Source organism: Aspergillus pseudotamarii (genome assembly GCF_009193445.1).
Source record: "Aspergillus pseudotamarii strain CBS 117625 unplaced genomic scaffold BDV38scaffold_6, whole genome shotgun sequence".
In the NCBI taxonomy this organism is placed as follows: Eukaryota; Fungi; Ascomycota; class Eurotiomycetes; order Eurotiales; family Aspergillaceae; genus Aspergillus; species Aspergillus pseudotamarii.
Window position 1 is genome coordinate 486,493 of NW_022475020.1, and position 15,002 is coordinate 501,494.

General features: G+C 48.1%; 4 protein-coding genes across 4 annotated transcripts; 1 reads left to right on the top strand and 3 right to left on the bottom strand.

Annotated features, from left to right (window-relative positions):
• Positions 1–743: 743 nt before the first annotated feature.
• On the top strand, positions 744–2,441 carry BDV38DRAFT_268198 (serine hydrolase domain-containing protein; the record flags this gene model as incomplete). The annotated part of the gene is made up of 2 exons (XM_032056730.1): positions 744–1,932; positions 1,987–2,441. 2 exons carry the CDS (start codon positions 744–746, stop codon positions 2,439–2,441), a joined length of 1,644 nt encoding a protein of 547 aa, XP_031917995.1.
• Positions 2,442–2,500: 59 nt separating this feature from the next.
• On the bottom strand, positions 2,501–3,506 carry BDV38DRAFT_236639 (uncharacterized protein). Its single transcript, XM_032053483.1, has 2 exons — positions 3,062–3,506; positions 2,501–2,992 (listed from the first exon to the last, which is right to left on the bottom strand). The coding sequence occupies exons 1-2, from the start codon at positions 3,466–3,468 to the stop codon at positions 2,524–2,526; spliced, it is 876 nt and encodes a 291-aa protein (XP_031917996.1). The 5' UTR covers positions 3,469–3,506; the 3' UTR covers positions 2,501–2,523.
• Positions 3,507–5,719: 2,213 nt separating this feature from the next.
• BDV38DRAFT_295742 (A4/G1 family peptidase) lies at positions 5,720–8,918 on the bottom strand (the record flags this gene model as incomplete). The annotated part of the gene is made up of 2 exons (XM_032062771.1): positions 8,111–8,918; positions 5,720–6,639 (listed from the first exon to the last, which is right to left on the bottom strand). The coding sequence occupies exons 1-2, from the start codon at positions 8,874–8,876 to the stop codon at positions 5,720–5,722; spliced, it is 1,686 nt and encodes a 561-aa protein (XP_031917997.1). The 5' UTR covers positions 8,877–8,918.
• Positions 8,919–10,076: 1,158 nt separating this feature from the next.
• On the bottom strand, positions 10,077–12,554 carry BDV38DRAFT_268200 (MAGE family-domain-containing protein; the record flags this gene model as incomplete). The annotated part of the gene is made up of 4 exons (XM_032056731.1): positions 10,077–10,729; positions 10,851–11,238; positions 11,981–12,448; positions 12,504–12,554. The coding sequence occupies 4 exons, from the start codon at positions 12,552–12,554 to the stop codon at positions 10,077–10,079; spliced, it is 1,560 nt and encodes a 519-aa protein (XP_031917998.1).
• Between the last annotated feature and the right edge of the window lie 2,448 nt (positions 12,555–15,002).

Here is a 15,002-nt window from a genome sequence, read left to right on the forward strand (position 1 = left end):
CTCATGAATGCGAAAGTTGTCATATGATGCTTGCAATAAGCGTGTCTGGGAGCCTTACTAAGTCCACTATAATCTACTCACACAGGAAAGGTAGAACCTCAGGATTCTAGCGGAGGCCAATATCATAACATATGCTAATTTCCTATCTTCTGGAGTGCCTCGTTCGATTAAAATTTATCAGTATATGAACATTGACTTGGGATACTAGTTGCGTAATGAGGCTATCTAGATATTCATTGTCTAGTATCTCTTCCTTCTAGAACTGCAAGTCCTACGCAGCCAGCGTTTCATATAACAAAGACTTCATTGATTCCCAGCACGGCACAAATGGCCTGTAGTAGACCTTCAGTCCAATGGGGCTAAATCCAGCGTGCGCTCAGCTGATCCCTCAACAGAAAGACAGGTATTATTGGTAAACAATGATGCGCTTCGTGTCTGGTCTAATCAGAAGCTCTCCATTTATTTCCAGCAAGCTTTCATTGGGAGTTGCTTATTTTGCCCGGAAGACTCGGGCAGACGTTCTGCCTGCGCCTAGGGCTTTCAGTCGAGTATGATGCAATCACTGGTCTTCGCAGTGGATGGACCTACTCTACACACCACACCTCGTCTGAAACGATGGTGATGATCATATCCATAGCATCCATAGCTCTTTATGCAGTTAAATATCCTATAGTTAGAACTGACAGCCATATGTCGAACATTGAAGGGCTGATCTGGTCAATTCAGAAGCAAGCCCGAACGGGATGGAATTGCGTCAGGTCCTTGAACGACTGGAAGAGGCCCACGCACAGATAGAACGCGTTCGTGAAATCTGCGGGGCCTCATCTATATCATGTGGAGTCCTTCATTACGGTGATATCATCTATACGAAAAGCGTCGGACTGAGAGACCAAGTGCAGCACCTGCCGGCAGATTCACAGACTATTTATCCCCTGGCCTCGGTATCAAAGGGCTTCTTAGCCGCTGCCGTGGGAATCCTGGTGGATAAAGGTAAGCTTGATTGGCATGTCCCTATCAGCACATATCTACCGCAGTTTGATCCCGTTAATGATCGAGATTTGGGAGAATATGCCAATATTATTGATCTACTAAGTCACGCTACCGGGCTAGCACAGCATGACCTCCTCCATATTGGGCCATTTGGGTCAATAATCAGTGACTCGTCTAAGCTAGTTCATTTACTTAATGCATTGCCAACATCCAATAGCCATGGTTCAAGGTTTCGCCGGTGGTGGCTTTACAACAATCATGTCTCAGCACTGGCGAGCCAAGTGCTTGAGAGCGTCTCGGATGGAACGTGCTACCCTGAGTTACTAGAGCAACGTATCCTACGTCCTTTACGCATGTTCCGGACTTTTGTCTCCATGAACAAATTCAACTCGGATTCAAATATAGCCTTACCCTATGCTCGCCTATCAAATAGCTCCTTCGCGAAACTCCCGTTCCCCGAATACCTTCAAGAGAAAACCCACATTCTTGCAAGTCAGGGGGTTACCAGCTGTGTCCAAGACCTATTAATTTGGGTCAAAGCGACATTAGAACGTGAATCGTGGGAGCAGCTCCATGCTAAAGAGAAGCTTGAGCGGCCGGTTCCCCCAAATAACCCACTGCGACAAATAACAACCATCCGCCATGGTCACTATCCACATCCTTTCGACGATGCTCCAGGTTACCCGAGCTATTACTGCCTAGGCTGGTTGAGTCTTACTCTCCCATCCTCAAACCTCGGCATGATTAGCTTCAATAAAGAGACGCGCCGCTCAGGCGACCATCTTGATTATGTACTAGGCAAGGATTCACCACCTCTCAAAGTCATACTACACAATGGAAAAGCTCCTGGCTACAATTCCGCCGTATACACTTTTCCCGAGACATCTAGTGCAATTATTGTTCTTGCCAGTGGAGCTACTGATGGTGATCCTGCTGACTGGAGTGCGCGGATCCTGACATAGGAACTATTCGACCTCCAACCTCGCGTGGATATAGTAGACCTGGCTGAAAAGGAAGCCGTACTTAGTTGGCGATGGTTCGATGATTACATCCTGCGTCCATTGCGGGAAGATTTACAAAAGAGTGAAGGAGATAGTGGCGCTAGTGACAGCCATCTACCCAATCTTAGAACATATGAAGGTCATTATCGGAACGCTCATCTCCTGACTACCCTCAATGTTCGCTTCAACGAATCGAGGTCTGATCTTGCTGTGTCTTTCAACCATCGAACCGATAAAGAGTATCTATTAAGGCTCCATAAAGAGCACGAATTCAGCTTCCTTCCCCTTGACCGTGATTCTTGGCTACGCGACTGCATGTTGGAGGTATTCGACTACCGAACGGGGATATTGAAGTTTACGCGTACAGGGGACGGTGATGTTTCTGGGCTATGGTGGAAGTGGAGCGCTTGGGAGGAGGCATCTCTCTTCACGAAGCAGACTCATACGTAACATGATATAGCTGGCTGTTGGCATTGCATGTTTTTCTGTGATTTGCAATAGTATTTGGTCGGACTAACAGGCCCTTGTAGCCCTAAGGAATACTATACAATACTTGCATGATTTGAAGAACAGTCTGAACAAATGAGAGAAACAACCCGACCCCTCCAATGAGTACAACAGCCCAGAACGTATACCATGCTTCTGTACTTCGTTTGTCCCGCCATAACTGTATCAGGCCCCGCGCCTTCTGGCATGCCAGGTGTGCTTGAAGGGCTTTCAATCGGTCGTGGAGGATTGGAAAGTCAGAAACAAGACTAAAAATATCTTCATGGTGGTCAATGGATACTGTTGTCAGGGTGCGAGAGCCGCATAGTTCCCCGAGTAGGGGATCATGTTGGTCAGGCGGAAGGTCACTGAATGGGCGTAGTGATCGGTAGAATTGTCGTCCCTTTGCTGAAAGTCCGAAAAGCAGGCGATATGACAGCAGGACCTCGTATAGAAAACTTGTCACATCTTCAGTGGTAGCCCAGTTGGTAGGATCGTCAGCTGGGGCGGTACAACTTCAGAACCAATGAATCGTAAGCCATTTGACAGCTGAAGCAAGGTGTGTGAGGCTACTAAATACATACCCATGTATGACTCCTCGTACCCATTTCTCGCCCGATAAGTCTTTCTCGAGATTTGCAGCGCAGAAAGAAGGGAACCGAAAGAGGAACAAGGTTTTGGTGCGGTTATCAAACTCTAGATGCGCGCCCAGTGTGTCAATCCACCTAATCTTTATCCCGCCAATGGTGGCAAGAAGAGACATATTGAATTGCTTGGCATGGACTGTCGCGAAGCTCTCGGGACTATGACGATCTGTGCTTCTTGTTGGCAGTAGGTACCCGAAGCCAAGAAGGAACTCATGCATGGGGAGCCGAGCGCATCGATGATCTTGAGTATACGCCATGAAAGTTCGGCTTTCGTACCCATCCATCAGTTGTGCAACTGTCATCTGCGTCGGATTGGCTGCGTCCCAGGTTGGCTCCCATAACATTGTCTGCCATCCTAAAATAGTGAAAACAAGCACACGCTGAAAACAAGTCTGTTCCACAGGCACCACACGGAATATATGGGACAACTGCAATTGTGTCACAATATCATCAACTCTTAAAGCTTTACCCTCTTTCATCATTCGTGCAATTCCAAGATAAACTCTGAGCAAACTGGACCCTTCTATTAACCCGTTCGTCTCCGCCAAAGTTGGGAAAGCCGTCGAAAGATCCAGTGACAGTAGCGAGGCCCGTCGATTTAGCCATGACCTGTACCACAGCATGCTCGGATTAATTCGTGTTGTCGATTGGCAGCAGGCGGGAAACACAGTAATGACAGATGAATGTGCGGTCGAATCTAATAGGTCGTTATCTACAATACGTGTTACCTTGCGTTCATTTGTCTCTTGCACCTCTCTCACCTCTACCTGGTGGGATAATTCGATGAGGTCGAATCGTTCCTCTAAACCTTTTCACAGCGCTCCTGTTTCTCTTTTCTTTCCAGGAAACCATCATAATGGAATTGTATAGGATACTGAGGTCAACATAGACTGTGCTTCAGCTGAGACATACAGCGAGGATGTGGGCCTTATGGACGATGTACCCTGGATCCAAAACTTCACATAATCGCCTTGTGAGGGCTGCGGCTGCGCCACGCTACGTGGAAAGCGTAAGGCGATCATAGTCGTGGAGGGCGAATCAATCACCATGGTCGCAATAGGGTGCTTGATCAAGACTGCCCAACTATCGCTCGAAAACTGATGGGAACTCGAGGTTGGGCTATCGAAACATAATAGGCATCAGATACGGCCTTATCTCCTGGTCATCGTTCTCATCATTCACCTGATCGTGTTGCCCTATAACGGCCGGTTGTATACGCTGGTAAGCGGGGGTGGCAGAACGTCGTTCATTGGTGTCAAAGCCATACGCCTTGGAATTTCCTCTGATACCCAACGCTTTTGGCGTACATATTTACTAAGTTAAGATTAGGATAATTTAGTACTCACGAATCCTCAGGCCCGTCAACCCAGACGATGACATCATCAGTTAACCGGCATTCACACATGTCTTGCCTTGAATCAGTGTCGGCCCTAACACGCCTCATCTTTAGACCACTCCCATTCTGTGAGATGATCATCTGACCTGCCGAGAATGCAAATGAAGACGCTGCCTAACCAAGGGTTTAAAAACTGCCTTGTTATTGAGCTGCGCCCGGCCATGAGCAAGCTTTCTTGTAGTGTCTATTTTCTTAGACTGTCGCTCCATATTGACGGACTAGTCCAGGAGGATTTTCGACTAGCTTATGTATCATGCAGACGTAGACCACTGCTGCATCTGATTATCGCTCGAAGAGCTTTTGAAGGGCGACTCATCGCGGATATGCTATATGACTGTCATTTTAGCAAACACACCCATGAATAGAGTTGAGAGATTAGCTTACATCTTATCTGTGCCCCTAACTGCAGCTCTGGCTATTGTTATCAAAGGAAATCAAGCTAGAACTACTCTACGAACCCAAAGCAGCCCTCGGTATGAAGTTTACTGTTATTCATATCAGCGAAGGAAACCCTGGTTTGAACGGAGACTTCAGGGCAGAGGTCCCATGTGCCATTATGGTGGATATGCAACAGTCGATTTTTATTTAGTAGGATATCTCTCTCTTATGCGGACAGATATGAGGGCAGAGGATTTGTGTTTATTTCCAGGCCTTGTCTTGACTCAAGCAACAAAGGAGACAACAAAGAACCAGGAACAGGGGCAGTAACCGATATCGGTGTAATTATGAAAAGACTCTACAAAACCATGAATGACCGTGCGCTGTTCTTTGTTCCCTCCAAATATCCTCTCGTCCAGCATGAATGGTCATTAAACACGGTGCTGGTAACAGCTCTCGAGGATTTAGCTTTCCTATCTATGTAGCTCTAGACATCCTCCCACTACCATACCTCAGCCCCGTTAGCATCAGGGGAAACAGACCAAAAGCAAGATAGCAAGATAAATTGAACAAGAAGACTTTGTAGGTAAACTAAATACAGCGATTTCTTCGTCAACAGTCTTTTTCCACCCCTAAGCGAACAGCCATTCTATCGAAAGAGTCTCCGGAAGCGAGTCTGGACAAATGGACCAAGCGACTCGCCTCTACTAGAGCGGCCACTATAACTGTAGAGAGCTATAAAGCCGGCACACACACTAAACAAACCATATTTGAGAGAAGCCGATGCTTCAAGGCAATTCAAGTATTGCCATGTTCGAGCCTTAGCATGCCTCTATGTCAAGCATGCTCTCGTCATCGTCATCGTCACCGTCATCCTTGGGACACTCAAAGTCGCCACCAGGACTCCCATACAAAATATTAGGGTCTCCCAGGACGTTCTTGACACGCCGCTCGAGTTCGTCAGCCAGAAGGTTCCTCTGTACCGCCAGTTGATCCAGGTCTCGTAAACGCCGGATCATGTCCACCACTCCATTAAGCTTCAAGCAAGTCTCCTTAAGCCCCAGTGTCGGGGAAAGAAGTCGGTTAATCAGGGACTGGTATCTTTCATTACTCATCGACGTGAAATCAAGGTCAGGAATTTCCTCTCCGTCATCGGTAACAGCAGATCCGCCCCTAATTAGAAAGACCTCGGGGACGCCAATTTCGTCATAAAGCTTTTTCCATCTCAACGCGCAGGAGATACTCTTGTCAAACCCCTCAATCAATTTGTCTCTTTTCCACTCGTTGGCTCGCATATCAATACCTTCATTTGGTATCCCGAGGTCGAACATCACTTTCCGAAAGATAAAGGCTCTGACAGCCTCCTCGCTCATCCCTCTTGAATATCCATCTTCGACCAACGTCGTATACTCCAGGCTCAGCTCAGCCATAGCATTGCGAGACTGTAGAGTGTAGTAGACAGTGTTGGCTTTTGAAGTCTCAAGCTCTATAAACAAATCGGCTAGGTCGAACGTGGTCTGACATAATGAGGAAAGACCGAAATACTTCCAGTGGGCTTCCATCAGTGTAGCAAAATAACGTGCACACTTTGGGTTTGGAGAGGGCACCATGGCCGCCTTCTCCGATGAAGCTCCTTTGGGCTGCTGAATCTCATGCATCGCCAGTTGAAGCCCTGGTTGATCTTGTCCTTGCGTGTCTGGCCGTGGCTGTCTTGAAACAATGTTTTGATGCAATTGCTTTTCTCGGCTGGCAGTCATGCTAGCGGAGTAATTGTAATGGCACTTGGCACAATGGTCACACTGCTGATATAGCCATGAGCGGCCAGGGAGAACGCACTGAGGTAACTATTGTCAGTATCCGCCAACAACCAAATGTAAGGAAAGTGTAACAGTAGTTAAATGCACAAATCCCTATACCTTGTTCGTGTCATTTCGACACCAAGAGCATTTCAGGTATTGCAATCGTTTGGAGATAGCGAGACTAGATGCGATCTCCATCCCAACAGTAAATGAAAGCCAGAATACTGCACAACAGAGAGGATTTATAGAAGAATTAGACAGATATAGCGAGTAGGAAGCATAGTGAACGGATCCAGAATAATTTGGATGCCGCAGTCTCTTCGTCCTTCTTATAGGTTTTACCTTTTAGTCACTGATCAAGATGTTCGCCGATCACTACTCATCCTTGCCCATCCTTGCCCATCCTTGCCCATCCTTGCCCATTTATCCTCCTACCCGTCAGAATCCAATAAAATCCAACGAAACCCACGAAATCACGCGAAATCCTGCGAAATCCCGCGAAATCTAACAAAATCCAACAAAATCCAATATAATCCAATGATATCCATCCATATTTATCTTACCCCCATCAGTAACCGATCAACACAGTCTATATTGCTCCTATCACTCCCTAGTGCTCCATCCAGTAACCAAACACTCCAATTATCACTACTACACCCAGTAAGAATTCAGATGCAGTCAGCACGAGAGCTTCCGACTTGGCAAAACCCGGAGCATTTGACTGAGGGCATATCACCCGTTAACATATTCGTTGAACAAGGATGAATCGCAGGGAGGTTACTCTTATTTACCGCACATCAACTTGGATCACCATTTGTCTCTTACGTTCTAGCCGCTTAATATAGAAGATAAGTATGATATGAGCCTCCCGATAACATGGAAGAACTTTAAACAATAGCGTCTTCTTATACATCATTTCCTGGGCCTCGGCCACGGTGAATGGCACCAGTTTCTGGAGATCCATCGGCTTGGCAACTAAGGAAAGGAGCTGCCTTGCGATCTACTAGTACTTATTCTTATTTCGAGGTGTTAATTACAAGGTGTTAAGTATAGTCTGGGCTCCCAACAGCGTAGAAGGGACAGGTCACGGTAACTATCTAGTTTGTACAAGATACAGTATATACAGCCTTCCGCGTCCTGGATGTTTATATTACAGTAAAAAGTAGGAAGCTCTGTATACCACACAGGAACTTGGACTGGAACCAATCAGACGTATCAATACAATCTTTGAATCAGACAAGCCTTTTGATAACTCAGGGTATAAATAACAGAGAATTGCACCACCTTCAGGCAATTACTGATAGGTAACCTTCAACTCCGCATCACTAACAATAGTCGGAACAGCCTGAACAGTATTGCTCGAGCTATCTTGAACCGCATACAGAGCCGATCCGTCAAGGCCATACTCCTTACCATCTGCCTTAGCAACGCATCCAGTAAAGATAGCCTCACCAAAATCCACAAACGTCAATCCATCACCGTCAACCGCCAAATCCTCCAGGATCCACTCGGCGTTCTGACCAGTCAAAGTCGCAGTCGCCGCCGGAGCAGAGGCAGTAACCGTAACATTCTTGCCGGTAGTTAAGTTCTCGATAACAGCCACACCCTCACTGTTCGAAGTCGACTCAACACTGGTGAAGACCACGTCCCCGAAGTTGAACTCGAGGTCAATATCCACCGAGTTGGCCGGGTACCACTCGTACCAGCCTGCGAAGGAGGGCTGACCGTTTTGCACGTAGATGTCGACGCCGGCTTGCCAGATAGCGTCACCGGAGGTGGCGCCGTCAATGCCGACCCAGAAGGACGCGGCTTGCGTTTCGGAGGATGAGGCGGCTGTTGGCGTCACCGAGGGGAGGGTGAAGGTCGCTGCGACGTAGCTGTAGGTCGCGCTGGCTGCGGGAGCTGTTTCCTGCACTGCTCCCGCCCAGTTCTCGTTGATTCTGTAGTTGTCTTCGGATTGGGCCTGGCTGTGAGCGATGACCTTGGATTTGGCTTGGGGAGCGGCCGTGATTTGGGCGCTGGGCTGCTCGGCTTGCGCCTCGGAGAGACTGTCAATGTCGATTTCGCCTAGCCAGCCTGGGCCCTGGAAGCGCCGAGCTCTAAGGCCTTGGCCGTGGGGGCCGGCAAGGGCAGTGCCGGTCAAGAAGGCTGTCAAAGCCAGAGAAGAAGGGAATTTCATTGTGGTATAAAAAAAATAGTATAACAACTATGTATGTAGAAGTGAAAGGATTAAAAAGATCCCGCCAGTCAATGAGCGAATGAATGAACGAATGTATGGTCCCGGCGAAAGATTCCAGATCTTCAGCGATGGATTGGAGAAATAAAGTAACAGGGAGCAATTTGCTTTTAAAGCATCGGCTTTTAGGCTATGTTTAAGCCATGGAGAAAGGCGCGAAGGCTTCCGTTTCATATTGATTGACCCAAGTCCCGTTAGTCGTCTGGTTCAAACAGCAGCGTTGAGTGCAAAACCCGATTGATCCAACAGCCCCTATTATTATATTGGACTTTTTGATTAATGCACGGAGTATATCCGGTAGTCAACTTCCGTTGGCCAACCATGGTCTGAGTAAAAGATTGGTGGGAAATGCTTGCAGGTGCTTAACAGACAGTAAGTATGCCAGACCCACCGTCGGTAGATGGACTACAATTAGGGCTTGGGAGTAAGATTACATGTCCCACTCTGAAACAACCGGCTCTCCTAACCCTATCCGGGAAGGTTTTCGATTTATCTACGAAACTCGCATGTTCACCTGGTTCATGAATTCTAGGTATAATAAACTACTCTTGATCTGATCGCTGGTAGTGGGGTGCTTGACAGTCGATAACCTCCAGGGCTGGGATAGCCAAGAAGCCCGTAGGCCGTGTTCTTGTACATAGCCTATTACTAGACTCTCCCGGTGTATAGCTTCCATCGTATATCATCTGTCGTCTTGCGAAGTGATACACTGTGCTTTGGTACTACTCATCGGATGTCTAGAAGCAGTTTGATTCTAGGTTTATTGGACAGACACCTGTGGATGGTTGAGTGTTGTTTGTGCATAGTCGTGGCATGGTAGCAAGTAATCTTAGGGAGATTCTGTAGCTGGAGCTCGGGCTGCGCCAGCCCTAGTTTTGCGCCTTGCTCTGTCATCGACAATATTGGTTGCCTTGGTAGGACAGGCTAGTCAGTACTATACCTGTTGGTTGTATTCGTTTGCATGTCATCAATCTGTCTTTGTTAACTTGGGCATGGCAGGGGTTGCTTCTAGTTCTTTGATAGCATAATATTCATGTAAAATAGTCATTGGAAAGTGTCATATCCAATATCTGTACCATTGCTAGGGTATCAAACAAAAAAACCACAAATACAACATCAACATGACCACCATTTTAATAAATCTCAATCACTATCCTCATCCTCTTCTTCCTCCTCCTCCTCCTCCTCCTCCTCCTCCTCCTCCTCCTCCTCTTCTTCTTCTTCCTCCGTTCTCCTCCGTCTCTGCGACTGTCTTCGCTGCGTTCCCTCCCCCTCCACATCCCCATTTCGCTCCTCCCCTTCCTCCTCCTCGCGCGGTTCAGGCTGCTTGAGACCCAAACTCCTCGCCAACCTCCCCTCAAAATCCTCCCTCTGCTCCGCCGTCATATTCCCACTCCCAAAAACCTCCCTCACCAAGCCGGCCACGCCCACACTCCCAACCTCCATCTTCCCCCTCTGTCCCACCATATACTCAATAACCTCCTCGCCGCCATCCATCTCCCGCAGGCGAACCAGATACCCGTCTCGAACCAGCCGCTGCAGTAACCGATCCGTCCGATCAATCGGCGTATACGTATCGGCGTTCGTCCGCGCCAAATACCGCTCCAGCTTCTGCTCCGGTAATGATCCCCCGTTTAGCAAGATCACCGCGATAATAAACGAATATAATCCGGTATAGGTACTCTCCCACGGGGCCTTCGTCGGTGGTAGAATCTCAGGACGTCGGTACGCGGCGGGTAATGTACTCCCCACGATCCAGGATTTGTTTGATGAGGGTTTTTCGACTTTTTGGGCCGCTAGAATTATCCATTCCTGTTAGCACGCATTCACACTCCACAATCCACTCCACCAACTAAACATAACCATAACTAATCCTTCCCCCTACCAAAGAAAAATATGGAAGATAAAAGAACTCACCCCGCCGATCATGAATCGTAACCCGCTCCCTCACCGGCAACTCCACCATCTGCATACCAAATTTCTCCCTCAAAACCTTCTGCGCCGCCTCAAACACCACCTTGAACTGTCTTGTGCCCTGTTCGCCCAGCACCTTCACCCCGATCTCCGCCCTGCGAATCGGCAGCCGCGCATACTCGCAGGCCAGGGCCAGTCGGACCATCTTCTTCACCATCACGTCTGTACTGCTCGGGTGGTGGGTTGCATCGTCGTCGCTGTCGGAGGCGGACGCTTGGGTTTGGTTTGTTGTGCGACGGCGTTGAGGGGTTGGTCCTTGGTCTTGTTCTGCTTCGGAGCCTGCGGATGATTCTGGTTCGGAGGAGTTTGAGGGGTGCGAAGGAGGAGGGTCCTTTGGGGTTTGGTTTGTTAGTTTGGTTTGGTTTTGTTCTTTTGATGGGGAGGGCCGGGCTTACGGCGCGGCGTTTGCGGATGAGGGGCATTGTTTTTTTGTGTGTTTTGTATTCTTTTCTGGTGGGATAAAATGGGTGGAATGGAGGTCGAGTCGATTTGAGTCGTTATCGAGTTATCCGATATTGATACTGATTAATTTAGTGACGCGACGCGAGGGGATATGGCGCTAGGCTTATCTGGGATGCGCCGTGATTGATTGAAGAGCTCGATTGGGCAGTCACATGTTCGATCACATGTGATCTGCGAGAATCAGTTGATTGAAGGTTTTCTTTACGACTGTTGCACCAGTGTTGGTGTTGTTTTTTTTTTCTTGTTTTAGTATTGTTTTGTTTTGGTTTGTTTTCTTTTTATTGTTTTCGATTCAGGGATACTAAATGGTCTTGCTTTGTTTTGTTTGTTTTAGTGCCGTGGTTACGATTTGGTTCGAGGTGAGATGCAATTGGGTATTGATATCATCAGAAGTTGGGTAGTGTATCAAAAGAACCGGTGGCCATGAGACATGACCCCGGCGTTCTGGAATGGAAAATGAATCAATCCAGTAGCTGCGCAGAAAAGAAAAGAACAAAACACCCTTCTAGAAACAGCAATTAAACATAAAAGCCTGCTGGACAAAGAACCCTCCGTAGAAAATTACACACCATCCATCTCTAGTTGTTGGCCTGGTTGGTCTTATCGTTGACCACATCCTTTACTTGCTCTTTCTTGGCCTGCAGCAAGGAGCTGAGGAAGCCCAGGGACTCCTGCGACAGGACCAGGCTGGTCGTGATCAGCGCCTTGCCGCTGGCCACCACGCCGTCGCCGCCGCACTTCTTATACTCGGATCCGTAGGTGTCAAAGACATGGGTCTTGACATCGCCCACGACTCGCACCGGGTAGGTGGCGTTGTCGTAGATGGTGTTCCGGAGCTTATCGGTGTCCTCCTTGATGAACGGGAATCGCGAGTCGATCTGAGACAGTCCTTGGTCGCCGAGAGAGTCTGCGCGGGCCAGGTAGGGTGCGATGTAGCCGTAGGGTTTGGAGAAGTAGGGCAGGACGGGCTTGGCGATGCGGTCATAACTCTGGTCGGCGTACTGTATCGACTTGGCGCCGTACTTGTTGCTCTTGAAGACGGTGATGGAGTCGGAGACGACGGGGTAGGATGTGAGGTGCTGTATGAAGGGTGAGGGAGAGTCCAGAATCAATCACGATGGAGACATGGCTTACGTCGAGGAAGTGCGAGTGGACCTTCTCGCCGTTGACAGCGTTTTCACCCATCTTCTTTGGCTCTGCGTGAGGCATCGGTTGCTATAAAGGGTGGACGGTTAGTATCTGGGGTGGAACTGGACGGGGATCGGCGAGGTGCATTGCATCGCATACCTGAGGAAGGAGGAGGGAGGAATGTGTACGCCACGAACTATCGGAGAATAAGAAAGGTCAAATGCCACTGGTAGGAGGGCAGAGGTGATAGAAAGCAAAGCTGAGTGGGGGGAAGAGAAGAAAGTAGGGAGGGTCAAGATAAGTCAGTCCGTTGGAGGAAAGGGCCAGGGAAAGAAGGATATTTATTTAGCCTTCGAGGTATCAAACAATCACATCAGATAGAATTTGCTATTCAGAATCGACGATAATAAAAAAAGTAAGAAGAAGTCGAAAAGCATGTGATAGCGGATCCGTAAATGGACTGAACGCAAGCGGAGGGGCAAAAAAAAATAAAATAAAATAAAATCAATTCGAATAAAACAAATCGTGTTACACTACGGCTACAGGCCCGACTCTTCATTGGCATCGCATCGGCCTAGAATATCGTCCAGAGATAGTCCAGCATCGTTCTTATTTGTTCGCACGGTCGGCCCGATCGTCCTCTGGTTGCAAGTTCGCACCAGGGCCATGACACGAATTGAGTCGTGGAATATCTTGCAATCTGGGTTGCCGGAGGGTCAACCAGACATGGGTAACCGGACTGGTTTCCTTGGAATGGAGAGATAAGGTGAAATCGCAAATCGAATGATCTTTGGACCGTCCTGTCAAATTGCGTTATCGTCGTGGCGCGCGAGAAGATTTGATGGACGTTGAATCCGGAAACACAAATGATGTTCGAGTGTGAATTTAGTGGGCGGTGGGCTGACGGCATGTGATTGCGGGTCACACTTTTCCTGTCTCTCTGACAGTACTGGACTGACTGACGCTTTCCTGACAGTATCCTCGTCCTAGAAGATCGTTTATTATTATCGACGCCTCAATGATGATCCTCTAAACTTATTCAGAGAAAGGTTATTTTAATTTCTCGATAGATATATTTTTCTAAAAAAAAAAAAAAAAAAATATCATAAACAAAAAATATATTTTCCATGGAAATAAAATAAAACATGGTGTACAAAACCCTCCCCAAGATGGATAAAATACATGAATCATGCATGACTAAACACCAAGTCTCTTATGAAGCGACACCTCCTCTCTCGAACAACGCCTTGGCCTTCATTCAAACGCTGAGACGTTTCCTTCTCTTCATTTCCCCTTTTGCGTTGGATCCGCCCCGTTGGCCTGAGCGCCGTCTGTCTAGCCAACAATCGCTCTTCTTGGCCCCCCCCCGTCTCTCTGGCAAGCACCAGGTTCCCAAATTTTCAAATCGATACATCCTAACATGACCCCCCCGACACTCGACCAGCATCGGATTCTCTAGCGCCAACCCCGTGCATCGTACTTTTGCGTCTATTTTCATCCTGTTTCCCATATGATCGGAGCGACGAGGTTGCATTTGATGTTTGTAGGAAGCGGTTGGGTCTCACTGGTGATATACTAATTGTACTAGTAAGCTAAGGGACCTAGGTACCTGTGGCTGGCAGACCCTGGATCTCATCATGTGTAATTCATTTCCTCAGGAGTCTCTATAAGCACATGATAGTAATATAGGCTGGTCTGGTTCTGTCCATGGCTTGTGAAAGGAATATGTGCTTCCGGGTGCATATGGTGGTATAGACTGGGTTATGCATGGCATTATATATTTCTGACATTTTTACCTGCCATTCGACGATTAACTCCACCAACAATATACTGCGTCCAAAGCCTGTTACAACATTTATTATGCCCTGGCACATATTCTAGACCGTTACAAAGAAAAGCAAAAAAAATAATATAAAATAAATAGAATAACAATAAAAATCACGCAACAGAAAAAACTCCTAGATCCAGCCCTGGAGAAAACACCAATCCCCAATCCACAAGCACGAGCACAGACAGGCACCATCCGCGTCTCTTCCTACCGCAGCGGAGCCCTCCCGCAAGAGGGAACGTAGACGCCGCTCGCAATTATCAACCAGAGAACTCTACGAGTGACTATAGTTCGATCGCTCAATACGAGCTTTCGCTAACCCATACTAAGGTACCCTACCGCATGTCGCACGGCCATTCGGTAGAACAACTAGCCGCCCTATGTTGGGTCTCTGCATGCATGGACCGGTCCAGTCCGTCTACGATGACGGCCGTTCCACTCCCGTCCGGAGTAGAGCGGCTACGGCGATGAGGTGGCCTTGGATGTTGACGTTTTCCTGATCGCTGTGGTGTTCCCCGCTTCGTCGGATTGCTGCTACCGTCCTTCCGGTTTGCTTGATTGCGGAGATACGTAAGATGCGGGGATCTCTGATGCGCTAAGAGGACGGTGCAGTGGTCTCTCTGCGCTGGCACGTGGGGTCTTCGGGGGGTTTGACTTGATGGTTCGTGAGGGAAAGG

Excerpts from the sequence above, each read along its gene's own strand:
- BDV38DRAFT_236639 (XM_032053483.1), bottom strand. The coding sequence starts at position 3,468 with ATGTTATGGGAGCCAACCTGGGACGCAGCCAATCCGACGCAGATGACA. Across the intron at positions 2,993-3,061 it reads GTACGAGGAGTCATACATGG|TTGTACCGCCCCAGCTGACG; the intron begins GTATGTATTTAG and ends TTGGTTCTGAAG.